The sequence below is a fragment of the Larus michahellis genome, chromosome 15 (assembly GCF_964199755.1).
Source record: "Larus michahellis chromosome 15, bLarMic1.1, whole genome shotgun sequence".
NCBI lineage: Eukaryota > Metazoa > Chordata > Aves > Charadriiformes > Laridae > Larus > Larus michahellis.
Window position 1 is genome coordinate 12,659,303 of NC_133910.1, and position 22,673 is coordinate 12,681,975.

Sequence of the window (22,673 nt, forward strand, 5' to 3'; positions counted from 1 at the left end):
AGTAAATCAAAAGGAGCCCCAGAAGGGACGCACTGTTTGCGCTGCTGTTTTTGCCCAGCTTTAATTCCCGCTTTGGTCTCGATGCTAATCTGAATTTGCCGGGCTGTCTGCGCACGTTACCTCGTGTTCTGCAAACGCTCTTTGATTTTCCGTGCGAAGTAGCAACCCAAAGCGGGGATAAAACTGCATTTAATCATGTTTTTAAAACGTGTGCTCTGGATCTTGCATCAAGCCTGTGGCTTGTAGCTCCCGGTTGCTCCCGTGATTTTCCTTTCTCCCCCTCCCCCGTGGCAGCTCCGCTCAGCCTCCTCGGGGGGGGCACGCAGGGGGTCTGGGTCCGCGCAGCGGAGTCACGGATCTAAATGGGTCTGGGCGAAAGGGAACAGTCGCAAAACTTCCTGCGATCACATTAGCTCATCTTAATGACTTAATGCTTATCAGCGAAGCCACAGCAACTGCCTGCGTGCTTGCTTCCAGCCCCTCGCAAATAAAATGCATTAGTTCAAACCATCGAGGAGGTGAGTTAAGCTAATGCGTTTCATTTGACATTTCCCGAGGTCTGAGAGCATCCGTGTGCTCCCCTAATGAGCAGTATCTCATTAAGCTGGAGGAGCTCAGTTGCATGAGAATGTCTGTATTTTAGGGTCCAGCCCCGGTGTTTTATTCCTCTGCGGTGGGGCCCTGGCACCGGCCGGGTGCGTGCGGGGACCATGAGCCATTTCTCATCCAAACCAAGTTTACGGAAGCAAAACGTTACAGTCACAGGACATTTGAGGCTTTTTCTTGGGGAGGGAGGGGAATGTTGTTTTCCCCCAGCTGCTTCAGCACTCCCGTATTGATTTCTTTAATAGGAATGCACACTGAAGGTTCAGGACGGGAAATTTAAATTGCAAGATTTGCTGGTGGTTCCAATGCAAAGAGTTTTGAAATACCATCTCCTGTTAAAAGTAAGTGTTTCAGCGTTGGCACTTCTCTCCAGCTGCCATCCTCGCTGTAGCATTTTTCGGCTTTTACACTGGAGAGTGAATTATTGCCAAATGCAGGTTTTTTTTTTCCCCCTTCAAATGAAATAATTACTAGAGCTACTTAACACGACGTAATATTTGTGCCGTCTCTTAAAGTACGGTGACCTAGGGTAATTCTGCACTTGTTAGCCACGAGAGGCGGTTAATGAATATAAAATAAGCTTGCATATAATCTGATTATGTGTGAAATTCCTCCCGTCAACTCCGTGTAACAGATCTCTCGAGCACCAGCCGCTTGCTTGGCATGTTCCCCTCCTACGGCTGTGGCCGCAGCCACCCGCCCCGGTGTCCCTGCCACCACGCTGGCACCCTGTCGTAGCCTGCCCGGTGCCAGCAGCTTTGCTGGCATGCCCAAACTCTTTATTATTTTTTAATTTTTTTGCAGGAGCTGCTCAGCCATTCATCAGACCGACCAGAGAAGCAGCAGCTGAAGGAGGCTCTGGAGGCGATGCAGGTACAGGGGGGCGAGAGCGGCGCTGGGGCTGTACTGGGCTCGGGGTGGACAACACAACCCCCCCGCTTCTGTGCATCACAACCCCCCCGCTTCTGTGCAGCACAACCCCCCCGCTTCTGTGCAGCACAACCCCCCCGCTTCTGTACAACACAACCCCCCCGCTCCTGTACAGCACAACCCCTCCGCTTCTGTACAGCACAACCCCTCTGCTCCTGTACAGCACAACCCCCCCGCTCCTGTACAGCACAACCCCCCCGCTTCTGTACAACACAACCCCTCCGCTTCTGTACAGCACAACCCCTCCGCTCCTGTACAGCACAACCCCCCCGCTCCTGTACAGCACAACCCCCCCACTTCTGTCCAACACAACCCCCCCGCTTCTGTACAGCACAACCCCCCCGCTTCTGTACAGCACAACCCCTCCGCTTCTGTACAGCACAACCCCCCCGCTCCTGTACAGCACAACCCCTCCGCTTCTGTACAACACAACCCCCCCGCTTCTGTACAGCACAACCCCCTGCTTCTGTACAGCACAACCCCCCCGCTTCTGTCCAACACAACCCCTCCGCTTCTGTACAGCACAACCCCCCCGCTCCTGTACAGCACAACCCCTCCGCTTCTGTACAACACAACCCCTCCGCTTCTGTACAGCACAACCCCCCCGCTCCTGTACAGCACAACCCCTCCGCTTCTGTACAACACAACCCCCCCGCTCCTGTACAGCACAACCCCCCCGCTCCTGTACAGCACAACCCCCCCGCTCCTGTACAACACAATCCTCCCGCTTCTGTCCAACACAACCCCCCCGCTTCTGTACAGCACAACCCCCCGCTCCTGTACAGCACAACCCCCCCGCTCCTGTACAGCACAACCCCTCCGCTCCTGTACAGCACAACCCCTCCGCTTCTGTACAGCACAACCCCTCCGCTCCTGTACAGCACAACCCCCCCGCTCCTGTACAGCACAACCCCCCCGCTCCTGTACAGCACAACCCCTCCGCTTCTGTACAGCACAATCCTCCCGCTTCTGTCCAACACAACCCCCCCGCTCCTGTACAACACAACCCCCCCGCTTCTGTACAGCACAACCCCCCCGCTTCTGTACAACAGAACACCCCGCTTCTGTCCAACACACCCGTAGATGGAAAAACCATCCCACAGCCCGAGGGAAGGCGGCATCTCCCCCTTTTGGACGAGCGTGTGTATATTGATTGCCATTTGATGCGATTGCCTCGCAGCAGATCTGTAGGCATCGCTGTTCTCTTCCTCCTTAAGCAGCTGGGGAAGCTGGTATTTGTTGACAAGTTACGACGTTTCACTAATTGCTATTGTGTGTAAAGAGGCTGTGCCAGATTCGGCTCTTGTTTTTTGCTGTGAGGGATCTGGAGGAACTCCAGCCCTATCAGCAAGTCGGGGAGCACCGGAGAAATGGGAGCGGAGCGTGGCCGGTGTGCGTGCAGAGCGTTGCCTGGCACTGGTGGGGAATCCTTTCATCATAGAATCACAGAACGGTTCGGGGTGGAAGGGACCTTAAAGCCCATCCAGTCCCACCCCCTGCCCTGGGCCCACATCTCCTACCAGACCAGGTTGCTCAAAGCCCCGTCCGGCCTGGCCTACATATATATTTTTTCTATTAAGGGGAAAATGCTCTTTCCACAAATGAAGACTTCTGGTGTCAAGGTTTTGCTTTGCCTAAAGTTTTTTTGAGCTTTCAGCTGAAACCCCCAAGATCTCAGGAAAACCATCAGCAACAAAAAATAAAATCATCCAAATGCTTTCTGACTGGGATACGTGTCCTCCCCCCCGCACACTCCCACCGCGGGACCATCGTCAGCAGAATCTGAGTCAAGGATGGTCATTAACTCCAGGTTTTCTCTCTGGAGAGCGCTGCAGGCTTCATCCCCCCGCTCGCTCCCCTCTTCTCAGGTCACTTTGTTTTCTACCTCTGAGCCGCAGCTTTTGTAACGACACGGCGTTTCCCAGCCCTTACGTAAGTTGGGTGACCTTTTCGGCCGTTATCCCTGCGAGCCTGGGCACCCAGAGCCGATATGTAGGTCGCTTTAAAGTTAAGGTTGTTTGAAGGACGTTGCATTCGCAGCCCGCTGCTGCCCAACACATCTGTGGGGCCTCAAACGAACACTAAACCTGGTGACAGTTGTTAAACCCTGCTTATGGCCTCGTAATACGGCACCCACCGATACCACCGCTAATAAATACATGTATATGTACGCTCCGGCTGAACTGCAGACTCAGCATTTTTCTGGAAGAAGCTGCCAATAGTCATCAACCAGGTTTCTCTGTTTCATCTCTCGCAGGAGAGCGCAGGTGCAGTTCAGACCACGCTGGGCTCGGCAGGGGCATAGGAAGCCACGCAGTTTGGTTTTAATTGATCCGTAAACCAAGGCTTAGCTTGCAAACAATGTTTTTCATCGCAAATCCAGCCTTTCTGTCTGCCGTGCTGGTTGGTGGCAGACGTTGCTGCTGTCTCGGGTTAGAGCCGTGCAGGGGGGTCAATAGAGCTGCGTTTCCCCAAGGGATTCACCTCCCTTTTCTTTTGCTTAGGTAGTCGTTTGTGCAAGGCAGGGGGCAGGATTTGCCCCAAAAAACCTGCACGTGGGGGTATTTGGTGCAGGTAGAATCATAGAATTATTCAGGTTGGAAAAGACCCTTGGGATCATCGAGTCCAACCATCAGCCCCACTCTACAGAGTTCTCCCCTACACCATATCCCCCAACACCACATCTAAACGACTCTTAAACACGTTCAGGGATGGTGACTCCACCACCTCCCTGGGCAGCCTATTCCAGTGTCTGACCACTCTTTCTGTGAAGAATTTTTTCCTAATGTCCAGCCTAAACCTACCCTGCTGCAGCTTGAACCCATTCCCTCTTGTTCTATCACTAATTACCTGGAAGAGGAGACCAGCACCAACGGCTCTACAACATCCTTTCAAGTAGTTGTAGAGAGTGATGAGGTCTCCCCTCTGCCTCCTCTTCCTCAAACTAAACAGTCCCAGCTCCTTCAATTGCTCCTCATCAGATTTATTCTCCAGGCCCTTCACCAGCTTCGCTGCCCCCCTCTGCACTCGCTCCAGCACCTCGAGATCTCTCTCGTATTGAGGTGCCCAGAACTGGACACAATACTCCAGGTGTGGCCTCACCAGTGCTGAGTACAGGGGGACAATCACCTCCCTCCTCCTGCTGGTCACACCATTTCTAATACAAGCCAGGATGCCATTGGCCCTCTTGGCCACCTGGGCACACTGCTGGCTCATGTTCAGCCGCTTGTCAATTAGAACCCCCAGGTCCTCTTCTGCCGGGCAGCTCTCCAGCCACACTGCCCCAAGCCTGTAGCGATGCATGGGGTTGTTGTGGCCCAAGTGCAGGACCTGGCGCCTGGCCTTGTTGAAGCTCATACGTTGTACCAACCCTCCACCCGAGTGCGCAGAACCGGGTGATGGTGGGGGCGAGGCAGGTTCCCGGTGAGATCCCCCAGCCCAGGTTTGCACGTTGCTGGTTCCAGTCGGGGTTGACCCCAGGACTGCGTTTCGCCTTCGCGTAGGAGGTGGCCTGCTCAGCAGGAGGGGGCTGAGCTCAACGCTCAAGCGTGGCGGGGGATGCTGCTTCGTAAGGCTTTTGCTTTTGTCGTTCTTCATAACCATCCCTGCCACCGGCCCGGTGGGGTATTTTGTGATGTTATAAGTATTGTCACGTAGATTTGCGATTATCATCTGTGATTAACCCTTCTTACATTGGGAAGCTGAGGAAGGTCTGAGCCGGAGGGGATGTCTTAAAAAATCCTGTGTTCGGATTTAATCCAAGTTGACAAGAGCTATTGTTGAGGACAAGGAGGCAGGGAGCAGATAAGAAGCAAACAGGCACAGAAAATATGCTCCAAAGGGTGTAAGAAGTTGTTTTAGCGGAAGGGCTAGGGTTCTTTCTCTTTGATGGGTCAATATTTGGGGAAGCAAGGAATTTTTCAGGGCAGAACAAGCTCCATTGAGTGTCTCCTTATTTTACAACATAGCCTTTGTGTGGTGGGCGACGTTGGCCCAGAAGTGTTGGAGATGGGGATGCTCTTGCGGGGTGTCCCCAGGGAGGATGGAGCGTGGGCATCCCAGTGCTCTCCCAGCTCAGGCGGGATCCGGAGCAGCCAGGGAGGTCGGCTGGAGGCAACTGAGGCAGAGCCAGGTCAAATACCGTTCACAGCTAACGTGCAGCCGGGTGTCCAAAGCAGTTATTTTACAGACGTGGGTGTTTTGACAGCAGAGACTGGCTCACAGCTTTTGTACCCGGGGGGATGAAGGGAATTACGGCGATGGAAGCTGGGAGGGATGGATGCTGCTGGGGCAGGGGGTGCCTGGCTGCTCCTCCTTCTCCGGGCTCTCGCCAGGTAAAAGCCCTGGGTCGGGATGGCTGTGCTGCACTGGATTCATGCATTGCCATCTTCTGGGAAACGGGAAAAATTGCAGCGCCTGCCTGGTTCAGCAGTGCAAGTGCAAAAGAAGGCCGTGTTCCCTGTGTCCCGGGCCGCTGCTGGAATCCTGGTCTGAGGACAGAGAGGAGTGCGGCTTCAGGAGCCGGGCTCGTGTGTTTTCTGCTTTGGTTCAGGTACTAGTTTCATCTGGGAAATAAAAATCAATATTCACTTTTCTTTTAAGGACTTGGCCATGTACATAAACGAAGTAAAGAGGGACAAAGAGACTTTAAAGAAAATAAGTGAATTTCAGAGCTCTATAGAAAACCTGGTAAGTTGGAAAATCCTCTTGCTCCCAACTTTAATTTGATTATTGTTAACACATTTTCTGTGCAATTACTACTGAATCTGATATGCTTCCCAACAAAGATCCCCGTGTGTTCCGACACTCCCCCGTCATTGACGGTGTTTTTGTCGATGGTCCAGAAGTGGTTGCTACGTTCCAGAACTGGTTTGGGTGTGATGGAGGGTGGCTTCGCTTGGTGGTGTTACACTGAAAATGTTTCTCCAACTTTTTCTTACATTATTAGTGTGGGGGGAGCCTGAGAATTCCCTAAATCGGCTATCTGTCTGCTATTTTAAGTGGGTTTTCTTTTGCTGTTAAGAGGACAGAGGTTAACTGGAAGTGCACCAAGGCCCGTTTTAGGGAGAAGGGCACATGTAATACGCACCTATTCCCAAAACCTCACACTTTAAAGAGAATCTCACCCTCCAAACTCCAGAGGTACCAAACGCTTGGTCCCATTACCGTGCATCAGCTGACCCTGTGCAACCCACCACCCACTTTAGCCCCGAACAAGCCCATTAATTGGATATTCAGTGGCAGAGCTTCAAGCTAACGAGCTTTTCCCCCCATTAGCCGGGGGGTGGGAGGGGAGGGCTGGTCAGCTGTGGGTGCAGCTGCTCTGCTGTCACGCTTTACGCCGGGGTAATGCAATCTGGGGGCTGACACCTGAGATGCTTCAAAAAGGGCTGATGGAGGGAGGTGCTGGGGGCTGCCCACCCCCAGGGCTCCCTGGAGGGGGCCTGTGTGCGGGGGGCTTTAAGCCTTGACTTCATTTGAAAACAATGAACTTTTAATCGATGGTTATTTAACAGACGGAGACAAAATCCTTAATTTTCAGGAGAAACCTGCAAAAATTCTCTGGTGGGTTATGGGCCATTGCGGCTCACAGGTTTTGCTTGAAGCGGTCATGGTAATCCTGATCTGCGCGAGCAAACGGATATCGTGCTCCACAAAAACGGGAATGTGAATGGGGGCGTGAAGCAGCCCCTTCCCCTCCTTGCTGCAGCCAGAGAGCAGGTTTGGCGCGTGGGAGATGAGGTGTTTGCAGAGCAGTCGCTCCCGTCTGCAGCTCAATCCCATGCACGTTCTGCTCGGTGTTTCCTTTCCCTGCACCGCGCGGGACGTTGTGGGGTGGTTGGTGTTATGTATACAGAGCCCGCATGGCACGGCAATGAAATAATTACCAACTATACACACAGCTGCGTGAAATATTTATTTTCCTGACCGGCAGTGATGCTTCACAATGTTTTTTTCCCTATGAGAACTGTGCCGGGGACTGATTCCCGTGGCTCAGCAGCCGTCCTGCACCGAGCAACGTTTCCAAGGGCTTTTGAGCCGAAAGACAAACTGCCCAAACCCGTGGGTTTGGTACCAGCCTCCCCAGAACCTTGGTTCAGGATGGGAACCAAAACTACAAGAGCCCTGGTTCTGGTTTTGTAGAAATTGCTGGAAAATAGCTTATTTTGTGGGGGTTTTGCTTTCTGGATCCCAAACCTCGCAAAAGTGCTTCGACGGTGGAGCCTTGCCCTGGGATGCTGGTGCTGGAGCGCTGGGGATCTCCTGTGGTCCCATTTGTGATGGGATGGCCATGCTCGTGCGCCCCATTCCCCTTGGCGAGGGCGATGCTGTTCCCAGGAGCGTCGGCAGCTGGAGGCAGGGCTGGGGGGATGCCCCCAGCACACCCTGCCATCCGGGCGGGTTTGGGTTTCCGTCGCCCCGAAGCATCGCCCCAGCCCTGGCTGCGGGTCTCAGCCCTGCTTTGCTTTCTGCAGCAAGTGAAGCTGGAGGAGTTCGGGAGGCCGAAGATCGACGGCGAGCTGAAGGTCCGCTCCATCGTCAACCACACCAAGCAGGACAGGTGAGTCGGCAACGGCGCTCAGTTTTCCCCAAACTAAATATGCCTTCGTTTGGTGATTCCCCTCCTGCTCATTTATTCAGTTACTGCCTGGAGTCGCGCTGACAGAAACCAGCATCAATGTGAAATTACGGCAGGGTTGGAGCATTGAGCTGCCCTGGCTGGGAAGCCCTGCAGAGCTTTCCAAATATTTCTCCTTGAATGGGGACTTTAATGAGATGTTTGACTGGGTGGCTTGTTTATTTGCTTGCTTTGGGCAGGTATTTGTTTTTGTTTGATAAAGTGGTGATCGTCTGCAAAAGGAAAGGCTACAATTACGAGCTGAAAGAAATTATTGAGCTGCTCTTCCACAAGATGACGGACGACCCCATGAACAACAAGGACATTAAGAAGGTAGGTGGATGGGGGATTAGCTCTGCTGGAGAACATTTTGGAACTGTTTGGGCCAGTCCTTGGGTAGTACATTCTTATTAGCCTTTTAAAATAGAAACAGAGCTTGCAAAAAGCTGGAAAATAAAACACTCGGCTTTCAGGGCAGCTTTACAGAGCGTTGGGAAATGTTTATTAATGTGAGGCTGGGCTTGATCCTTGACCCCCGTCCTTGCCAAACAGCCCCGGAGAGGCTGGGATGATGGGAGTGGGGAGAGAGGAAGCTGCTCCCCGCTTTCTGGCCCGCCGGCAGCGAGGGACGGGGCAGGGAGCGAACGCCAGACGGGGCGGAGAGGAGGGCAGGGAGGGAGGGAGGTCCCTCTGGATGCTCTCGCTCCCACGAGGAGCGGGGTGGAGGAGCCTGGGAAGGCAGCGTTGCCAAAATGGGCGCTCGGAGCATGGTTACCACTGAAGGAACATCATTTTGCCGGTGGTTTGAGGTTTAGTCTGCAGGTAGAATCCTCCCAGCTATCCACTTAGCTGAGACCCATTAGCTTAATCCACTTACCCGCAACGGGAAGAGGTATTGTACAGATGGGGTAAGTGATGTTTGGGTGAGAACAGCCAGTTTTGACACTTGGATGCTGAAGAAATGCTGCTAGTTTTGTGTGTTAATGAAATATATTTCCACTTTGCTCTCCTATGCTTTCTAGTCTCATGGAAAAATGGTAAGCAAAGCACACAATTTTCTCTCGTGTTTTTCTGTGCCGTGTTGTAATGAGACAGGCCGAGCATATGTGCAGTGGGCAGGTCAGATGTTCCTCCTGGGCGGTCGGTTGTTGTCAGGGAGAGATATAACGGCTGGGGAGGATCCACTGGAGCAGAAAAATCTGGGCTCTCTCGTCTGCCACCATAAAATGCTGTTTCACCCTAGCGCACAGCACCAAGCTGGTTCAGGCATCATTAGTTGTGATGTGTTAGAGAAACACGGAGCTCTTCCTCCTTCCCTGCTGTTACCTAGGGAAAGGTTCAGCCGCCCTGCAGGAGACGGGCCGGGGCAGGCACCGAGAGCAGTTATTATAAGGCCTGAACGAAAGCGCGGAGCGTTTTGCTGCTTGGGCGGTGGGAGCACAGCGGTCCGATCGGCTCTCTCCTGTTCTCTTGCAGTGGTCATACGGCTTCTACCTAATCCACCTGCAGGGGAAGCAGGGCTTCCAGTTCTTCTGCAAGACGGAGGAAATGAAGAGGAAGTGGATGGAGCAGTTTGAAATGGCAATGTGAGCATGAGTGTCTGCTCCAGCCCTGGCGCGCGGTTGCCAGGCAGGGGGGAACAGTGTCTTGGACCAGTAGGACACTGGAGACCAGCTCTGGTGGCCAAGCCTGTGATGGGGAAGCTCGCGGGGGCTTGCTGGGGGGAGCCTGGCTCCTGCGTGGAATCACCTACCCTGAGCGTCCGCATCACAGCGTGGGTGGTGCGTCTCTGAACTGACGCCTTGCCACGGCGTCGGGGCACGCGTGGAGCACCGGGCTGGAGGAAGGCGTTTTTAGGAGGAGGGCTGTGCTGCGGGGAGCCGGTCCCGAGCAGAGCGGGGGTTGGCCCTGGGTTGGGCTGTTGATTGACTCGGGCAAGGGCCGGATCCATGAGCATTGTCCCAGGGGAAGGTTGATGGGCAAAATCCTCCCTTTGCACAGTCAAGCCCTGAGTCTGCATTCCCACTGATTTCGTGTCTGTCCGTGCGGTTTCCAAACTTCAACTGAAATGCAAACAGCAGCTGCTGTGACTGGTCACGGGTGCAGCGTGGCTCGTTAGGGACGGGTTGATAACCCCCCGGTCCTTTCCCTTAGGTCCAACATAAAGCCAGAGAAAGCCAATGCAAATCACCATAACTTTCAGATGTACACATTTGAAAAGACTACCAACTGCAAAGCCTGCAGGATGTTCCTAAGGTGAGCAACATCCACCCAGCTTTTCTCCATCCGCATTAAAACACGGGAAGAAAATCTCAAAGCTGGGGCTGAATTAGGACTTTCTGACTTCTTGTTTTGCACAGAGGAACCTTCTACCAGGGCTATCTCTGCCCCAAATGTGGAGCGGGGGCTCACAAGGAGTGCTTGGAGATCATTCCTCCCTGCAAGATCGGTGAGTTATTTCCCATCCTGAGCAGCGTGTGCCAAGGAGGTGAATGCGTGTGAACGATTTGAAAGAGTCGCTTTGTAAAGCACTAATGTTTGTTAATGCATAACAAAAACCTGAGCACCTCCCACCCGCCTCCCAGGGCTGTAATTCACATCGGCTGGTGGTTAAAAAACCAAACCAACTAACCAAAACGCCATGTATGTCAGAGGATCACAGCAGCTCTGTGTGGGATGCACCCAGCCCTTCTGCTGGGGGGGTGTTTGGGAGAGATGATGAGTTCTTCATCAGAAGGTGTTGGTTAGCGAAAGCGGGAGGGTCCGTGCCAGGAATCACATTTCCAATGAGGAGAGACCTCATCTCCGGATCCCAAACGCCCCATAGTACAGCAAAAATTGGTGTCCTTGGTCTAAATTGGGCAAACCTGTGACTCGCCCCTGCTCGCCCGGGTCAGAGCCCTGGCGCTGCTCAGACTGTCACGGGGTGGCTTCGGGGAGGTTTTGGGTGGGGAGTTGAGGGAGTAAGAGCAAAATTGCAGAACTTTGTGCAAGAGAGACAGTGTCCTTGTCCGGCTCCAGTCCCTCCCTGGGTCTTGCCCACCCGGTGCAGAGCAGTGACTCGTGTGACCTCAGCCTCTGCTTTGGGCTTCCTCCATCAAGTTCAAGCACTGATGCTGGTTTATTGATACTCACAGCACCAAGAGAAACAGAGAATGGGGTTTGCTGCCTGTAAAGTTAACCACCTGTTTCACCATTTCTCTTGCAGGTTCTTCAGCAGACCCGGTACGTTGTCTGATGGCCCTTTTACCCCTCAGGCAGAGCCTGTATGCGTGCCTGGTCTGGGTGCAGGCGGCTCGTGGGACGAGCCAGCACCAGCCTCAGGGGGGGGTCCCAGCAACCCGGGGGCAGGGGGGCAGGACTGGTGACCGATGGCCTCTTCTCCAGCCTGAAACTGGCCCGGTTTGTGGAGCACCACAGCCCTCGGGAGGTGCCAGCACCCAGCTGGGGCGAGCACCACGGGCTGGGACGTACCAGGGAGGTTTCGGTAGAGGGTTTCTCATCCCGGTGGTGAGACCACTGTGTCCTCATGGAGCCTTTTTCCTCTCTTTTTGCAGGATTCCCTGGGTGCTGGACCTGGTAAGGACATTACTGTATTGCAGGAGGGTGGGTAGAGACGACGTCTTGAGTGTGGCTGCAGGTGGCCCTAACACTGAGCACGTGGGAGCCGGGGGAAACTCCTTCCGAAACCAGAAAGGAGCATTAGTAGCTGCCGAAGGGTCCTGTGCCGCTCTTGCAGCCAGCGATGGGGCGCTGAGGTCTCTCCTGTCTCTGTCCCCAGAGCAGCAGTCGGGTCTCCAGCGGGAAGACCTGGGTCCTCCCTGGGCTCGGCCCCTGCCTGCTGCAGCCACCAGCACCGCGGCGGGTTTTTGGGTGCCTTCGTGCCCCTGGCTGCTCTGCCGTGCGGGTGAAGCTTCTGCACGTCGCACCAGTAACGGGGGAGAGCCTGGGGAATCCAAGGCCAGGTTGGACGGGGCTTGGAGCAACCTGGTCTAGTGGGAGGTGTCCCTGCCCAGGGCAGGGGTTTGGAATGAGATGATCTTTAAAGTCCCTTCCAACCCAAACCATTCTGTGATTCTATGAATTTCCTTGTGCCAGATCATCCTTCAAAGCAGACCAAACGTGTCCTGGCAGGGCGGCCCGGTGCCGATGGGGAGCATCGTCTTCCCGGTGCGTGTCCGATGTGCTGCAGGGATGTGCGGCTCCGGGCGCTGCTCTCTGATGGGGCCGTTTAGTCCTGATGATTACTGCAACATTTTTTCATTTTTCCGTTGCTTAAAACCATCCTTGACAGAGCATTGGGCCTGCCCTGCCCATGCTCTGGCTTGAAGGAGAAGGAACAATTTGTTTTTGTGCTTTTTCTGATGGAAGGAAAGCCAAGCCTGGCAAAAAGAAACCTGAATCAAACGGGTGGTTAAAAAAAGAAAGCACAGAGTGCTCTTACTGGGCAGGGAGAGGCAGAGGTGGGGAAGCGTTTGGAAGATAAACACTGTGGTTTTAGTGCAGCTTATTTAACGTGCAGTTGTTTGCGAGACAGCTGGACTTTGGCTGCGAGCTTCAGGGGCGTTTGGGTCCCGGGTCTGGCTGGAATTCAGGGGAAGCCGAGTGTTCGCTGGTCCCTTTTGCAAGCGCGGGTGCCACCGCTGAACCTGGCGGGTTTGGTGCCGGCCAGGCGTTCCCTAACAAGAGCCGGTCTGGAACAGCCAGCTTCACGTCCCGGTGTGGGGCTGGGAGTCGGAGCTTTGGCCCGGCTCGGTCCTTCGTGGGTTCATTTTTGCCCAGGGAACTCAGCCATCCATGTAACTGCAGGGGCCAAGGCCATTCTCCGTGGGCACTGTCCTTTCTGCTTTCACGCTTTCTGCCCCCAAATCCCGCTGGTGACAACTAGATTTGTGGTTCACAGGATAAGGAACAATAGACTTCGGGAGGGGGGTTTCTGTTTTGCTTTTTCTTACGTGGGACAAGGTGCTGAAACTGTTTTCCATCCGTTCCAGGTCCTAAAATGGTGGCGGTTCAGAATTACCATGGAAACCCAGCCCCCCCTGGGAAGCCCGTGCTGACGTTTCAAATTGGGGACGTGATCGAGCTGCTGAGGGGGGACCCCGACTCGCCGTGGTGGGAGGTGAGAGCGGTTTCCCTTGGGAAATTCCTAGGGAGTTTTAAACCTGTGACTTCTGCATCGTCCCTTTTACTTGGGGGCTTTCCGGGAGCCCGGGAGCCGCAGCGGTGGCCGTCCCCATCCCTGCATGGCAAAAACGTTGCTCCCTGATGTCCCAGACTGACACCCGGCTTGGCTTTGCAGGGGCGGCTGCTGCAGACGAAGAAGTCGGGTTATTTTCCCAGCTCGTCGGTAAAGCCCTGCCCCGTTGATGCGAGGGTAAGTGTGGAAGAGGAGATGGAGCCGGGAATGCCTGCGGGTGCCGCGGGAGCATGGGGACGGGTGCTGGGGGCTGTCGTGGGAGGTGATGCCCGTCGCTCTTCTCAGCCTTCTGCTCGAGACCTTGGTCCTTCCAGTAGGTCCCTGGACCTTGAATGAGGCCTTTCACTGTGGCCGAATTAGTGAGGAAGTGGATCCGTCATCCCACGGTTGCAAATGTCTGGTCAGCTTGGTCTCAGCCCCGTTGCCGAGGTTGGGGTTGGTGTGACCAGGTCCAGACGCCATTCCTTCCCTGCGGGGCTGACTCGGGAGCAGAGCACTCGAGATCAGCCACAGTATGGGAAAACTGCACTTTATGTATTTTTTTAACTGTGTTTTGGAATGCTGTCAGCCGCTTCCCAATTAAAAAAACGCTCAGGTAAATGAAAAAATACAGCTGGGAGGCTGAGAGCGAGCCGCTCAGCTACAGCACTGCCCTCCGCCGCCCCAGCCGATAATTCGGAAATGGTTTGGCAGAAGAAAACCCTCCCGTGGAGAGGAGCGTCTCGCACGTGATCTGCAGCCTGAGGAGATGCTGGCTCATCAGTAATTAGCCGTGTTCTCTCTTTGCAGCCTCCCAACAGCCGGCCGCCCTCGCGGGAGATAGACTACACGGTGTACCCGTGGTGAGTGGCCCTGCCTGCTGCTGGGCATGGCCTTCCTCTGGCCATATAGATCAGCCTTGCCTTCTAATTGTTCCTTGGTCAGGAAAGCACTCTAATAACGAATGACGGATGCAGGTTAGCGATGCTTTGCATCCCGCCTCCCTCATGGGCATGGGGCAGCGGCTGCGGCGGCATTTGGGTGTTGAAACCTGGTGCGGCCATCGCAGCATCGGTGGGGATTTCTTCACTGATGGAGAAGGTCAGAGGCAAAAGGGGAGATGCCGGTTTCTCTTCCCGTTTTCTGTGCCCGGAAAACCATTTTGGGAGGAAGGAAGCAATTCCTGCCGTGGCAGGAGAGGCTGCGCTTGGCTGGCCGCCTCCTCCTTCCCTCCAGCTCCAGCCAGGTTTGCAAATTCATGAGTCTAAATTATCCCAGCTGCCGAGCTCTCGCTGAAGCCTCATTTATCTGGGGACTGGTTCCCAATTAGTGGGATTTTCTAGGCGTAAGGTACTTCAAAGGGAGGAGGTTGCACTCTGCTCAGTGGCTGAGCACTGGTCTCGGGGCACTTTTCCTTTCTTCTCGTGAAGGTTTGGATGGGACCTGTTTCTCTACTTGCCTTCTCAACCTTCATGCCTTTAAAAAAAATACGTGGGTTTTTGTCTAAAACACGCCCGTTTTAAAGATATGCATTAATTTTTAGTTAGTCAAATTAATCAGTTAACCTCTGGGCGCAGGTTCGCAGGGAACATGGAGCGGCAGCAGACGGACAACCTGCTCAAGTCTCACGTCAGCGGCACCTACCTGATCCGGGAGCGACCGGCTGAGGCCGAGCGCTTTGCCATCAGTATTAAGTGAGTAATATTTAATTTAGTCATTTAGTATTACTCGCTTGCAGAGCGCAAGACGGGTCTGGAGCCACTGGCTATATTTTCTTGAGTGCCTTTGCTACCGTTTGCAGGTTCAACGAGGAGGTGAAGCACATCAAGGTGGTGGAAAAGGACAACTGGATTCACATCACGGAAGCCAAGAAGTTTGAAAGCTTGCTGGTAGGTTTTTTGTAGCCCCTTTGAGCGCGCGCACCATCCCTGCAAGTCACGCAGAGGACAGTGGAGACAGCCGGGTGCCTCTCCGTCCTTCCCAGGAGCTGGTGGAGTACTACCAGAGCCACTCGCTGAAGGAGAGCTTCAAGCAGCTGGACACGACGCTGAAATACCCCTATAAATCTCGGGAGCGCTCTACCTCCAGGACCTTCACCCGCTCCCCAGGTAAAACCCAGCTCCACCGCGGGAGCGGGCGCTGTTAAGCTCGTGGTGGAAAATCTCAGCCTTTCACAAGGTGCAGGAGCACCGTCAGGACAAAGGGATTCACGGCTTTGCTGAAGGGCTTCAGCCCCCCGATTCACAAACAAGTCTCCTGCTCGGCTGGTGGCGTTTTGAGGACGGGTCTCAGAGGAGGTGGCAGGGATCGAGGGGTCCAGCCGAGCTGGGGCTGCCAGGCATTGCTCCTCTGAGCCCGTGCAGCCTCCCAGGGAGAGCTTTTACTGGGGGAGGCTGGTTTCCCTCCTATGTTTTTTTCCCCCTGTGCTTTGGGGGTGGTTTGCCACCCCCTGGGTCCTGCCGGGGGGGCAGGGGCAGCCTGTTCACCTGCGGGTAGAGAGCGGAGATGTGCCGCCCCGTTAGCGAGATGTATCGTGTCTTACCTGCCCACGTGAGGTTTTGGTGCGTGTGTTTTAACGGATCCGGTTCCAGTTGTGACTCGTGGTGGTTTGAATCCCGGTGGGACTCCTTTAATGGAGGCGATGGGAGAAACGGTAAACAAATGGAAAGCAAAATGTGCATTAGCGCAAAATGTTCCATTTTGCCTAAAAGCCTGAGTGCAGAAGTAGCTACTTTGGGGGGGAAAATGCATTGTTAAAAAATTTTTTCCATGATATATTTTAAAAAGAATACCGAAGGAAGATAAAGTTTTAAAAAGTTGATTAAATATCCTTTCGCATGAAATAGAACCCTAGGATGACTTGGGAGCCCTCACGCTGGCTGCGGGACTGCGGCCGGACCTGCCACCGGCTGTCCCAGCTCCGAGCCCCTACGCAAGACCCTCTGCATGCTTTGCCCCCTACTTCTATGTCACCTTTTAGAGCATTGTGCGTTACAATATATTTTTTTTTCATTTCCTTTTTAATGCGTGTTCTGCCTCTTTCTGTTTCTCTCTAACCTCTTTGCAGCCTCCTGCGCTTCCTACAACTTTTCTTTTCTCAGTCCTCAGGGCCTCAACTTTTCTTCTCAGAGCTCCTCCAGTCCCTTCTGGTCAGGTACCAGTGCCGGAGAGACCTGCTGCCTTCCCCGGGCTGCAGCATCCCCAGCTTGAAAGCCATCGCCAGTGGGACCCGTGGGGTCCCCGCTCTCCCTCCGTCACCCACAGGCAGTTGAGGGGGTCCCCAGTGCTGCCCTGGGGCACAGCCTGGAATTAAGTTAATTAACGCTGTGGCTTGGCTGGAAGCAAAACGCACTCCCCCCCTCTCCCCAAAATCAAGGCAGGGAGGAGACGGAGTTGTCACTATTGGAGAAAGGGGGCTAAAATGAACGAAAAAGAAATGAATCCAGCGCATTGGGATCTCATGATGTACTTCAAGCTCGACCTGCTTATCCCGTGTGTTTCACCGAACGAGCATTGGCATCACACCGTCTTCCAGCCCCTTTCTCCTTGCTGGACAAGGAGAACATCTCGATGTCCGGCAGCGTTTGAGCTCTGGTGTCTGCGGCTGCTCAGGAGCCCCTGGCTGGGGACACGGGGGGAACCTGCGCTCTCAAATGTGCTTTGTGGCTCGGAGAGCGCGGCGGCGCTCTGGTCTTTGAACCCCATTGATTTAAATGCCTTACAGACCGGTGTCCGTTTGGCAGGGATCAGAGCAAAACCGTGCCAGTTCATGGCTTCCCGATTAAGCTTTTACCTTTCGGCATTTTCTTTAAGCTGGACAAGGAATATCATTGGCAAAGCCACATGTGCTTTCCTTACTGACGTGTTTGGGAAGAACTCTTAACTTTTCAGGGTATCAGAACATAATTCTGGGAATTTGGTGTCCTTTAACTGCACACCGAGGTGTCGCAGAAAGTAATTTGTGCAGCAGTGGGCTCTGAGCAAGCTCCTGATGAAAGAGCTGAAAGCTGCCGCGATTCTCGCTCCGTCCCCCAGCCTGGCGAGGATGGACGAGCCCTCCAGTGATTGCACGTTTGTGTCTGGACCGTCTCCATCGCCATCCTCATCTCCTTCCATCCCGAGAGCTGAAAACCTGGGCAAAGCTTTTCCTCAAACTTAGTTCAACCTCGGTTTGCAAACTTTTAAAAGCTAAATTAATCTTCCAAAGTCCTGGGGACAAAAAAGGGGCAGCTTCACCGAAATACGATGTCCCTTCAGGGTGGGGGTGGGGTTAATTATTTTTTTTCTTCTTCTTTTTTTTTTGCAAACTTCAGAGAAGGTGCATTTTTCTCCTCCTCTGCCCATCCCATCCCTCCCACTGTTGCTCTCCATCCCTCCTTCCCTCTGCCCAGTCTCCAGGGCAGGGAAGCCGAGCGCTTGTCCCTGCCTTTTCCACCCCCGTCGCTGCTGCTCCTCCTCCCGCCTCCCCCGAGCATCCCCTGCCTGAAGCGATGGAGATCCGCGGGGCTGGGGCCGTGCTGGTGCTGGCGGAGGCTGGGTGCGGGGACGGCTCACAAGGCCACACTTGTCACCAGCTGTTGGTCAGCGTTAGGGTTCGCAGGGTGGTTTTGCACCTTTTGCTCTGTAACGGGACCAAGTTTCCAAGAGCCCTGGCTGCTCCCTGGTGGGGACAGGAGCAGGGAGGGTACGGGTTAGCTGCTTGTTCCTCCTCATCGCAAAGCGTCCAGGTTTTGCTCAGCATCTCTAGGAGAATCCAGTCCCGATAAACTCTGTTTTTGTTTTTGTTTTTTTTTAAGTAGTTTTAAATGCAAGTTGATTTGTGAAATCTTTTGACAAGGTGGTCCCGTCGGGTGCTGGGAGCTGTGTGGCGGCCAGAGCTGATATTGATAGTGGAACAGGATTTTTCCGTGATTTCATTGTTAATAGCATGTATTCCTATGAAATCTTTAATTTTACCACCTTCTCACAAAGGTGCCCCTCACCCCAGCGATCCCCACCAAGCCCCTCCTGTGCTCTGCTGGTCAGAGAGGGGCTTCCCAAGCCCATGGACCTGTTTTAAAGCCCATCAGGAATACAGTTTGACCCCCGACAGCCCCAGGCCTTGCTGGGCTGAGCAATTCGGATGAGGCCAGCCCTGCCGTCCACGCGGCTCCAGGTCGTGGTGTTGCAATGGGAGCCGGCGCCGGGGTGGAAGACCCAGGTTGAACCTCAGGAAGCTTTCCCCAGGCTTCGGCCGGTGCCACGCGGCGGGGCAGCTCCCGACTCCCTCTGCTTTGTCCCCTCGCAGTGTTCACCCCCCGGGTCATAGGGACGGCGGTGGCACGGTACAACTTTGCGGCGCGGGACATGCGGGAGCTCTCGCTGCGAGAGGGCGACGTGGTGAAGATCTACAGCAGGATTGGCGGGGACCAGGGATGGTGGAAGGGGGAAACCAACGGAAGAGTGAGTGCATCCAGATAATGTCCTGTCCCATCTCTGCAGCGCCCGGTCCTCCCCGGCAGCCCACTGTCAGGACAGCAAAGGGCAGGGGGACACATCCCACTCCGTCTTACTCTTTTCTTGCTCGTCTCACGAAACCCACCGCTCTGTTGCTGTGTGACAGCGACACGCGACACAGATGGGAGCGTGTGGTGGGCAGGCGATGTCCGAGTCTGCTCTTCCTTAAACCTGCACGCGGGGGATTTATGCAGGTGAAAGGCTCAGCATCCCGAGGAAAAGCAGCAGGCTGATGGCTCGACCTGGTGTCCCACACAGTTTGTGGCACTGGGGACAGATTCTTCATGCCCTGACCCCTTATATATCGCGTTCAACCCATGTGTCCAAGGCGATGTATAGTAGCTAGCTCCATCCCAAATTAGGGGTAGCAGCTGCACTGCTTGCCCATCGCCACTGTGCGTCGGGATGTGGGCATCCGTACAAATGGCTCACCGGGAACAGCGCGTGGTGGCAGGGGAATAGTCCCGGTGACAGGGCAGGAGGGTCCCTTCAGCCCCCCAGTCCCCAGCTCACCTCTCTGCTCCCCCGACAGGTCGGCTGGTTTCCCTCGACGTACGTGGAAGAGGAGGGGGTGCAGTGACTGCGGGGATGCCTGATGGAAAGTCGTCGAGCGCCCAGAGCCAGCCGCCGCAGACCGTGCACACTTGTCCCGACGCCCGCGGCTCCCCGCAGAGGAGCCGCTGCCGGACGCCTCCAGGACGGCTCTCGCAGACTCTTTAGCAATCCGTTCCTCTGTACAGTCTGTGTGTGCGCGCGCGTGTCGGGGCCGCCGCCGGCCTCGCTCCTCCTCCGTGTATAGAAGATTGACGGTCTGTGGGATGACGTTCGTGTAGCAGCCGCAGAAGAATCCCGGGAAAGCCGCGCTCCCCTGCATGGACAGAGCTGAGAGACTCTGTGCGGTGCCCACCGGAGGATGGGGTCCAGCCCCCTTTCAGTAAAGGTTGTTTTAAAAGCCACCGTGGTGATGGTGGTGGGAGGGTGAGGCTGAAGGTTGGTGCCTGGGTGTGCCAAGGTTGGGGGTTTCGAAGGGAAGGGAGCGACTCAGCCCCGAGGAGACAAAGCGGAATCCCCCGCCATGCTGCTCGGGTGGGCTCCCCGGGTCAGGATTTCGGCAGTCTCCCTGGCAGCCCTATGGCTGCGGCCGGGGTGAGGGGACAGAGCAGGGACACCGGACCCGGGAGGAGGCACTGGCTCTTGCTCGTCTCTGAAGGACGCCAGCTGTGGAACCAGGAGCGCGTTTTGACCATCAGATGTAGGCTAGAAGTGGACCTCCAGGCCAGACAGGGGAGGAAAGAGCCACTTGGGCATCCCAAACCTGTTTTCTTCACAACCACCTTCAGCCCCACCAGCCTTGCTGCGGGCGGAGGGGGCAGCCCCGGGTGCAGACTGGTCCCACTGGTGAGCAGGAGGGCTCAGCGCCTGGCGGACTGGAGAAGTGCTTTGCCGCATGAGGGTTTTTGGAGGCCACCAAGGCACCAGGTACCCGCAGAGGAGTGGACGGGACTGTGTGTCCGTGGGTCTGTCCTGCCTTTGCTCCCAGATTGGTTTTGCTGCGGGCAGGACCCCCCGCCCCGAGCCAGGCTGGTTTTTCTTGCAGCCGTGACACATCCCGCCTCGCTGAGCTCGGGGGGGCGAACCCACCTGAGTAAGGGCTTTGGTATCGACTCCCGATGTCTCCCGATGAGTTGGGAAAGCATCTCGTCGTCCCCAGCTGTGTGCACTTTGGGGGGGCTGGGAGCGTTGCCCCCTCTCTTCCTCCCACAGGCTGTTACTGCTGCTGCTGTCAAGTAAAGGTCCGTCTGTCTTGGCATTGCCACTGTGTCCCGAGCACTGTCCGTCCCAGTCTGTTCTTTCCGAAGTTTTTCCGGCCCCGTGGTTAGTAGGCAGAGCTGCCGGGTGGAAATCTTGGCCGTCGTCTTCTGCTGGGCGCTGCCTTTCCTCCCCAGCTCCGGAATTGCCTTCCGAAGTGCAAATACGAACAAATACGTGTGTGAGTGCGGGGCAGGGAACAACTCTATCCGATTTCCGAGCCGCAGGAGCTGCCCTCCAGCCTCTCTGAACAAGTGGCATTTTGAGCTGGTGCTTCCATGCCCTGACGCTGTTCCCCTGGGACTCGGAATGGTCCCGCCGTGGAGCGCCGTGTCCCTGGTGCGGGTTCTTGGCGTCGTACTGGGAGGTCTGGGAGGCGCCAGCGTTGGGTGGGTAAGCGGTGCTGCTGCCCTCAGTCCCTGGCATGGGGGTGCCCCGGCTGCATCCGAAGCCTTGCTGGAGATGGAGCAGCGGTGCCCTGCTCGGGATAATAAATGGGAGAGTTCGGGGCTCTCGAGGAAAAGGGAAAGATAGTAACTTGGAAATCAAACGTCGTTGCTCAGTGACAAGCCCAGAGCCGCCCAACTTTGCTGCCCGTTGCTCCTGGAGCCCCGCGGGTGCCCCCGCTCTCGGTGCCGCGGGGGGAGCGGGATGGGGTGGGTGCAGCCGGGGCGGGTGCCCTCCGAGGGTCTCGCTCTGCGAGGGGACGCGGGGGGGCTCAGGGCTTTCCCAAGGTACTGTTTGGTGCTATCCTGTCCCCGCCAGCCCCTCGGCCTGCGCTCGAGGGGTCCCGTTGGTGAGGGGAAACTGGGGAGTGCAGCCAGCGGGGAGCTGGCAATGCCCGGCTCCTCCTGTCCCCCCCTCCCCAATTCCTGTGGCGGCGGAGCTGAGGGTGTATTTAGTGGGGGGGGATGAGACGCACACACACGCCCGAGACAACCTCACGGTCGCTCATGTTCTGCCTCAGATCCTAAAGCCTTACGTGACCCTCCTGTTTCCTACGGCCGATTTTGTAAGGTGGCTTCCCCTCTGGAAGAGCGCGTGCTCCGGCACCGGGACCGTGTCTCCCACCCCAAAGGGATCCCCGACCCCCCCGCGCTGCCCTCCCGGCCCTGCCAAATCCCCTTCTTCCCTCCGGAGAGCTCTCCCTCTTGTGTTTACTGTTGTAAGAAACTTGTTAAAAAGATTGTTTTGTTTGTAAGTAATTATTCAGCCATTTGCCACAATATATATCTGTGAATAAGAAAGGGAAATGTTTGGGTTTGTTTTGTTTTTTTTTTTATGATGGCGAGAAAATTGTATATATATTTTAGTTCATCGCAGATCATTCAAAATCGCAATGGGATACGTTGGAAAATAATATGTAAATTCCTTGGGTTTTTCCTTTGCACTGCACTAACTGGGGTAGGGCGGAGGGGGTTTAAAGGTAAAACTGTTTGTTTATGGAATAGTTTATAGCTGGGAATTTGGAAATCATTTGGAATAGCTTGTAATGCTGGAATAGAAACTTTAGCTGCTACTTAGAAACCCTTTTGCATGTGGTTTTTCCAGACCTTTTTTAAGTTACAATACATCAAAGTAAATTCCACAAGGAAAAAAAAAAAATAAAAGCGTAATTTTGCTGATAGGTTTTTTTTTTTTTTTCCCAGCCGTGGTTTTTACTGTGCCGGAGGGCTCGGGCTCGTGTGGGGTTTGTTGTCACTCAAGCCCCTTTGGCTGCGCTGGGGGGGTGGCTTGGCCCGTCCAGGGGAGACGTGTGCTCACGGGGACGGATCCTTTCCGATCGCTGCCGCGAACCGTGAGTGTTTGTACCCTTCCGAAACTCAGCGTAAATCCTTCCCAGGGTGCCAGACGTGGCTCTTGGCAGCCAGGCGCTGCTGGAGCTGCTGGAGCCCCTTCTCCTTGTTTCTGGAGCAGCTGCTCTCGGGCAGTTGCTTTCTGGGGGCTCCTCTCTCTGCCCGAGCAGAACCGCTGCGGGGTGACAGAAGGACCGTGATTTTCCACAGCTTTTAGTCACTCCCGAGTATCATATTC

The 22,673-nt window shown here is 55.0% G+C and overlaps 1 protein-coding gene across 3 annotated transcripts in view; it reads left to right on the plus strand.

The window, feature by feature from the left end:
• Positions 1-22,264, plus strand: part of VAV2 (vav guanine nucleotide exchange factor 2) — a 155,546-nt gene extending 133,282 nt beyond the window's left edge. Inside the window, exons 10-28 of one of the 3 annotated variants that reach the window (XR_012589997.1) lie at positions 852-947; positions 1,411-1,479; positions 6,139-6,225; positions 8,013-8,098; positions 8,356-8,488; positions 9,632-9,741; positions 10,310-10,411; positions 10,516-10,604; positions 11,364-11,380; positions 11,713-11,734; positions 13,150-13,277; positions 13,458-13,532; positions 14,145-14,197; positions 14,912-15,028; positions 15,136-15,223; positions 15,319-15,442; positions 16,436-16,488; positions 18,622-18,776; positions 19,363-22,264. Coding sequence is in view for 2 of the 3 variants with exons in the window: in XM_074608303.1 (XP_074464404.1) it covers positions 852-947; positions 1,411-1,479; positions 6,139-6,225; positions 8,013-8,098; positions 8,356-8,488; positions 9,632-9,741; positions 10,310-10,411; positions 10,516-10,604; positions 11,364-11,380; positions 11,713-11,734; positions 13,150-13,277; positions 13,458-13,532; positions 14,145-14,197; positions 14,912-15,028; positions 15,136-15,223; positions 15,319-15,442; positions 16,402-16,488; positions 18,622-18,776; positions 19,363-19,410 (1,686 nt within the window). In the remaining variant the exon portion in view is untranslated. Of the gene's footprint in view, positions 1-851; positions 948-1,410; positions 1,480-6,138; positions 6,226-8,012; positions 8,099-8,355; positions 8,489-9,631; positions 9,742-10,309; positions 10,412-10,515; positions 10,605-11,363; positions 11,381-11,712; positions 11,735-13,149; positions 13,278-13,457; positions 13,533-14,144; positions 14,198-14,911; positions 15,029-15,135; positions 15,224-15,318; positions 15,443-16,401; positions 16,489-18,621; positions 18,777-19,362 lie in introns of all 3 variants that reach the window. The other 2 variants (XM_074608303.1, XM_074608304.1) reach the window with 2 other exon arrangements.
• Positions 22,265-22,673: the final 409 nt, after the last annotated feature.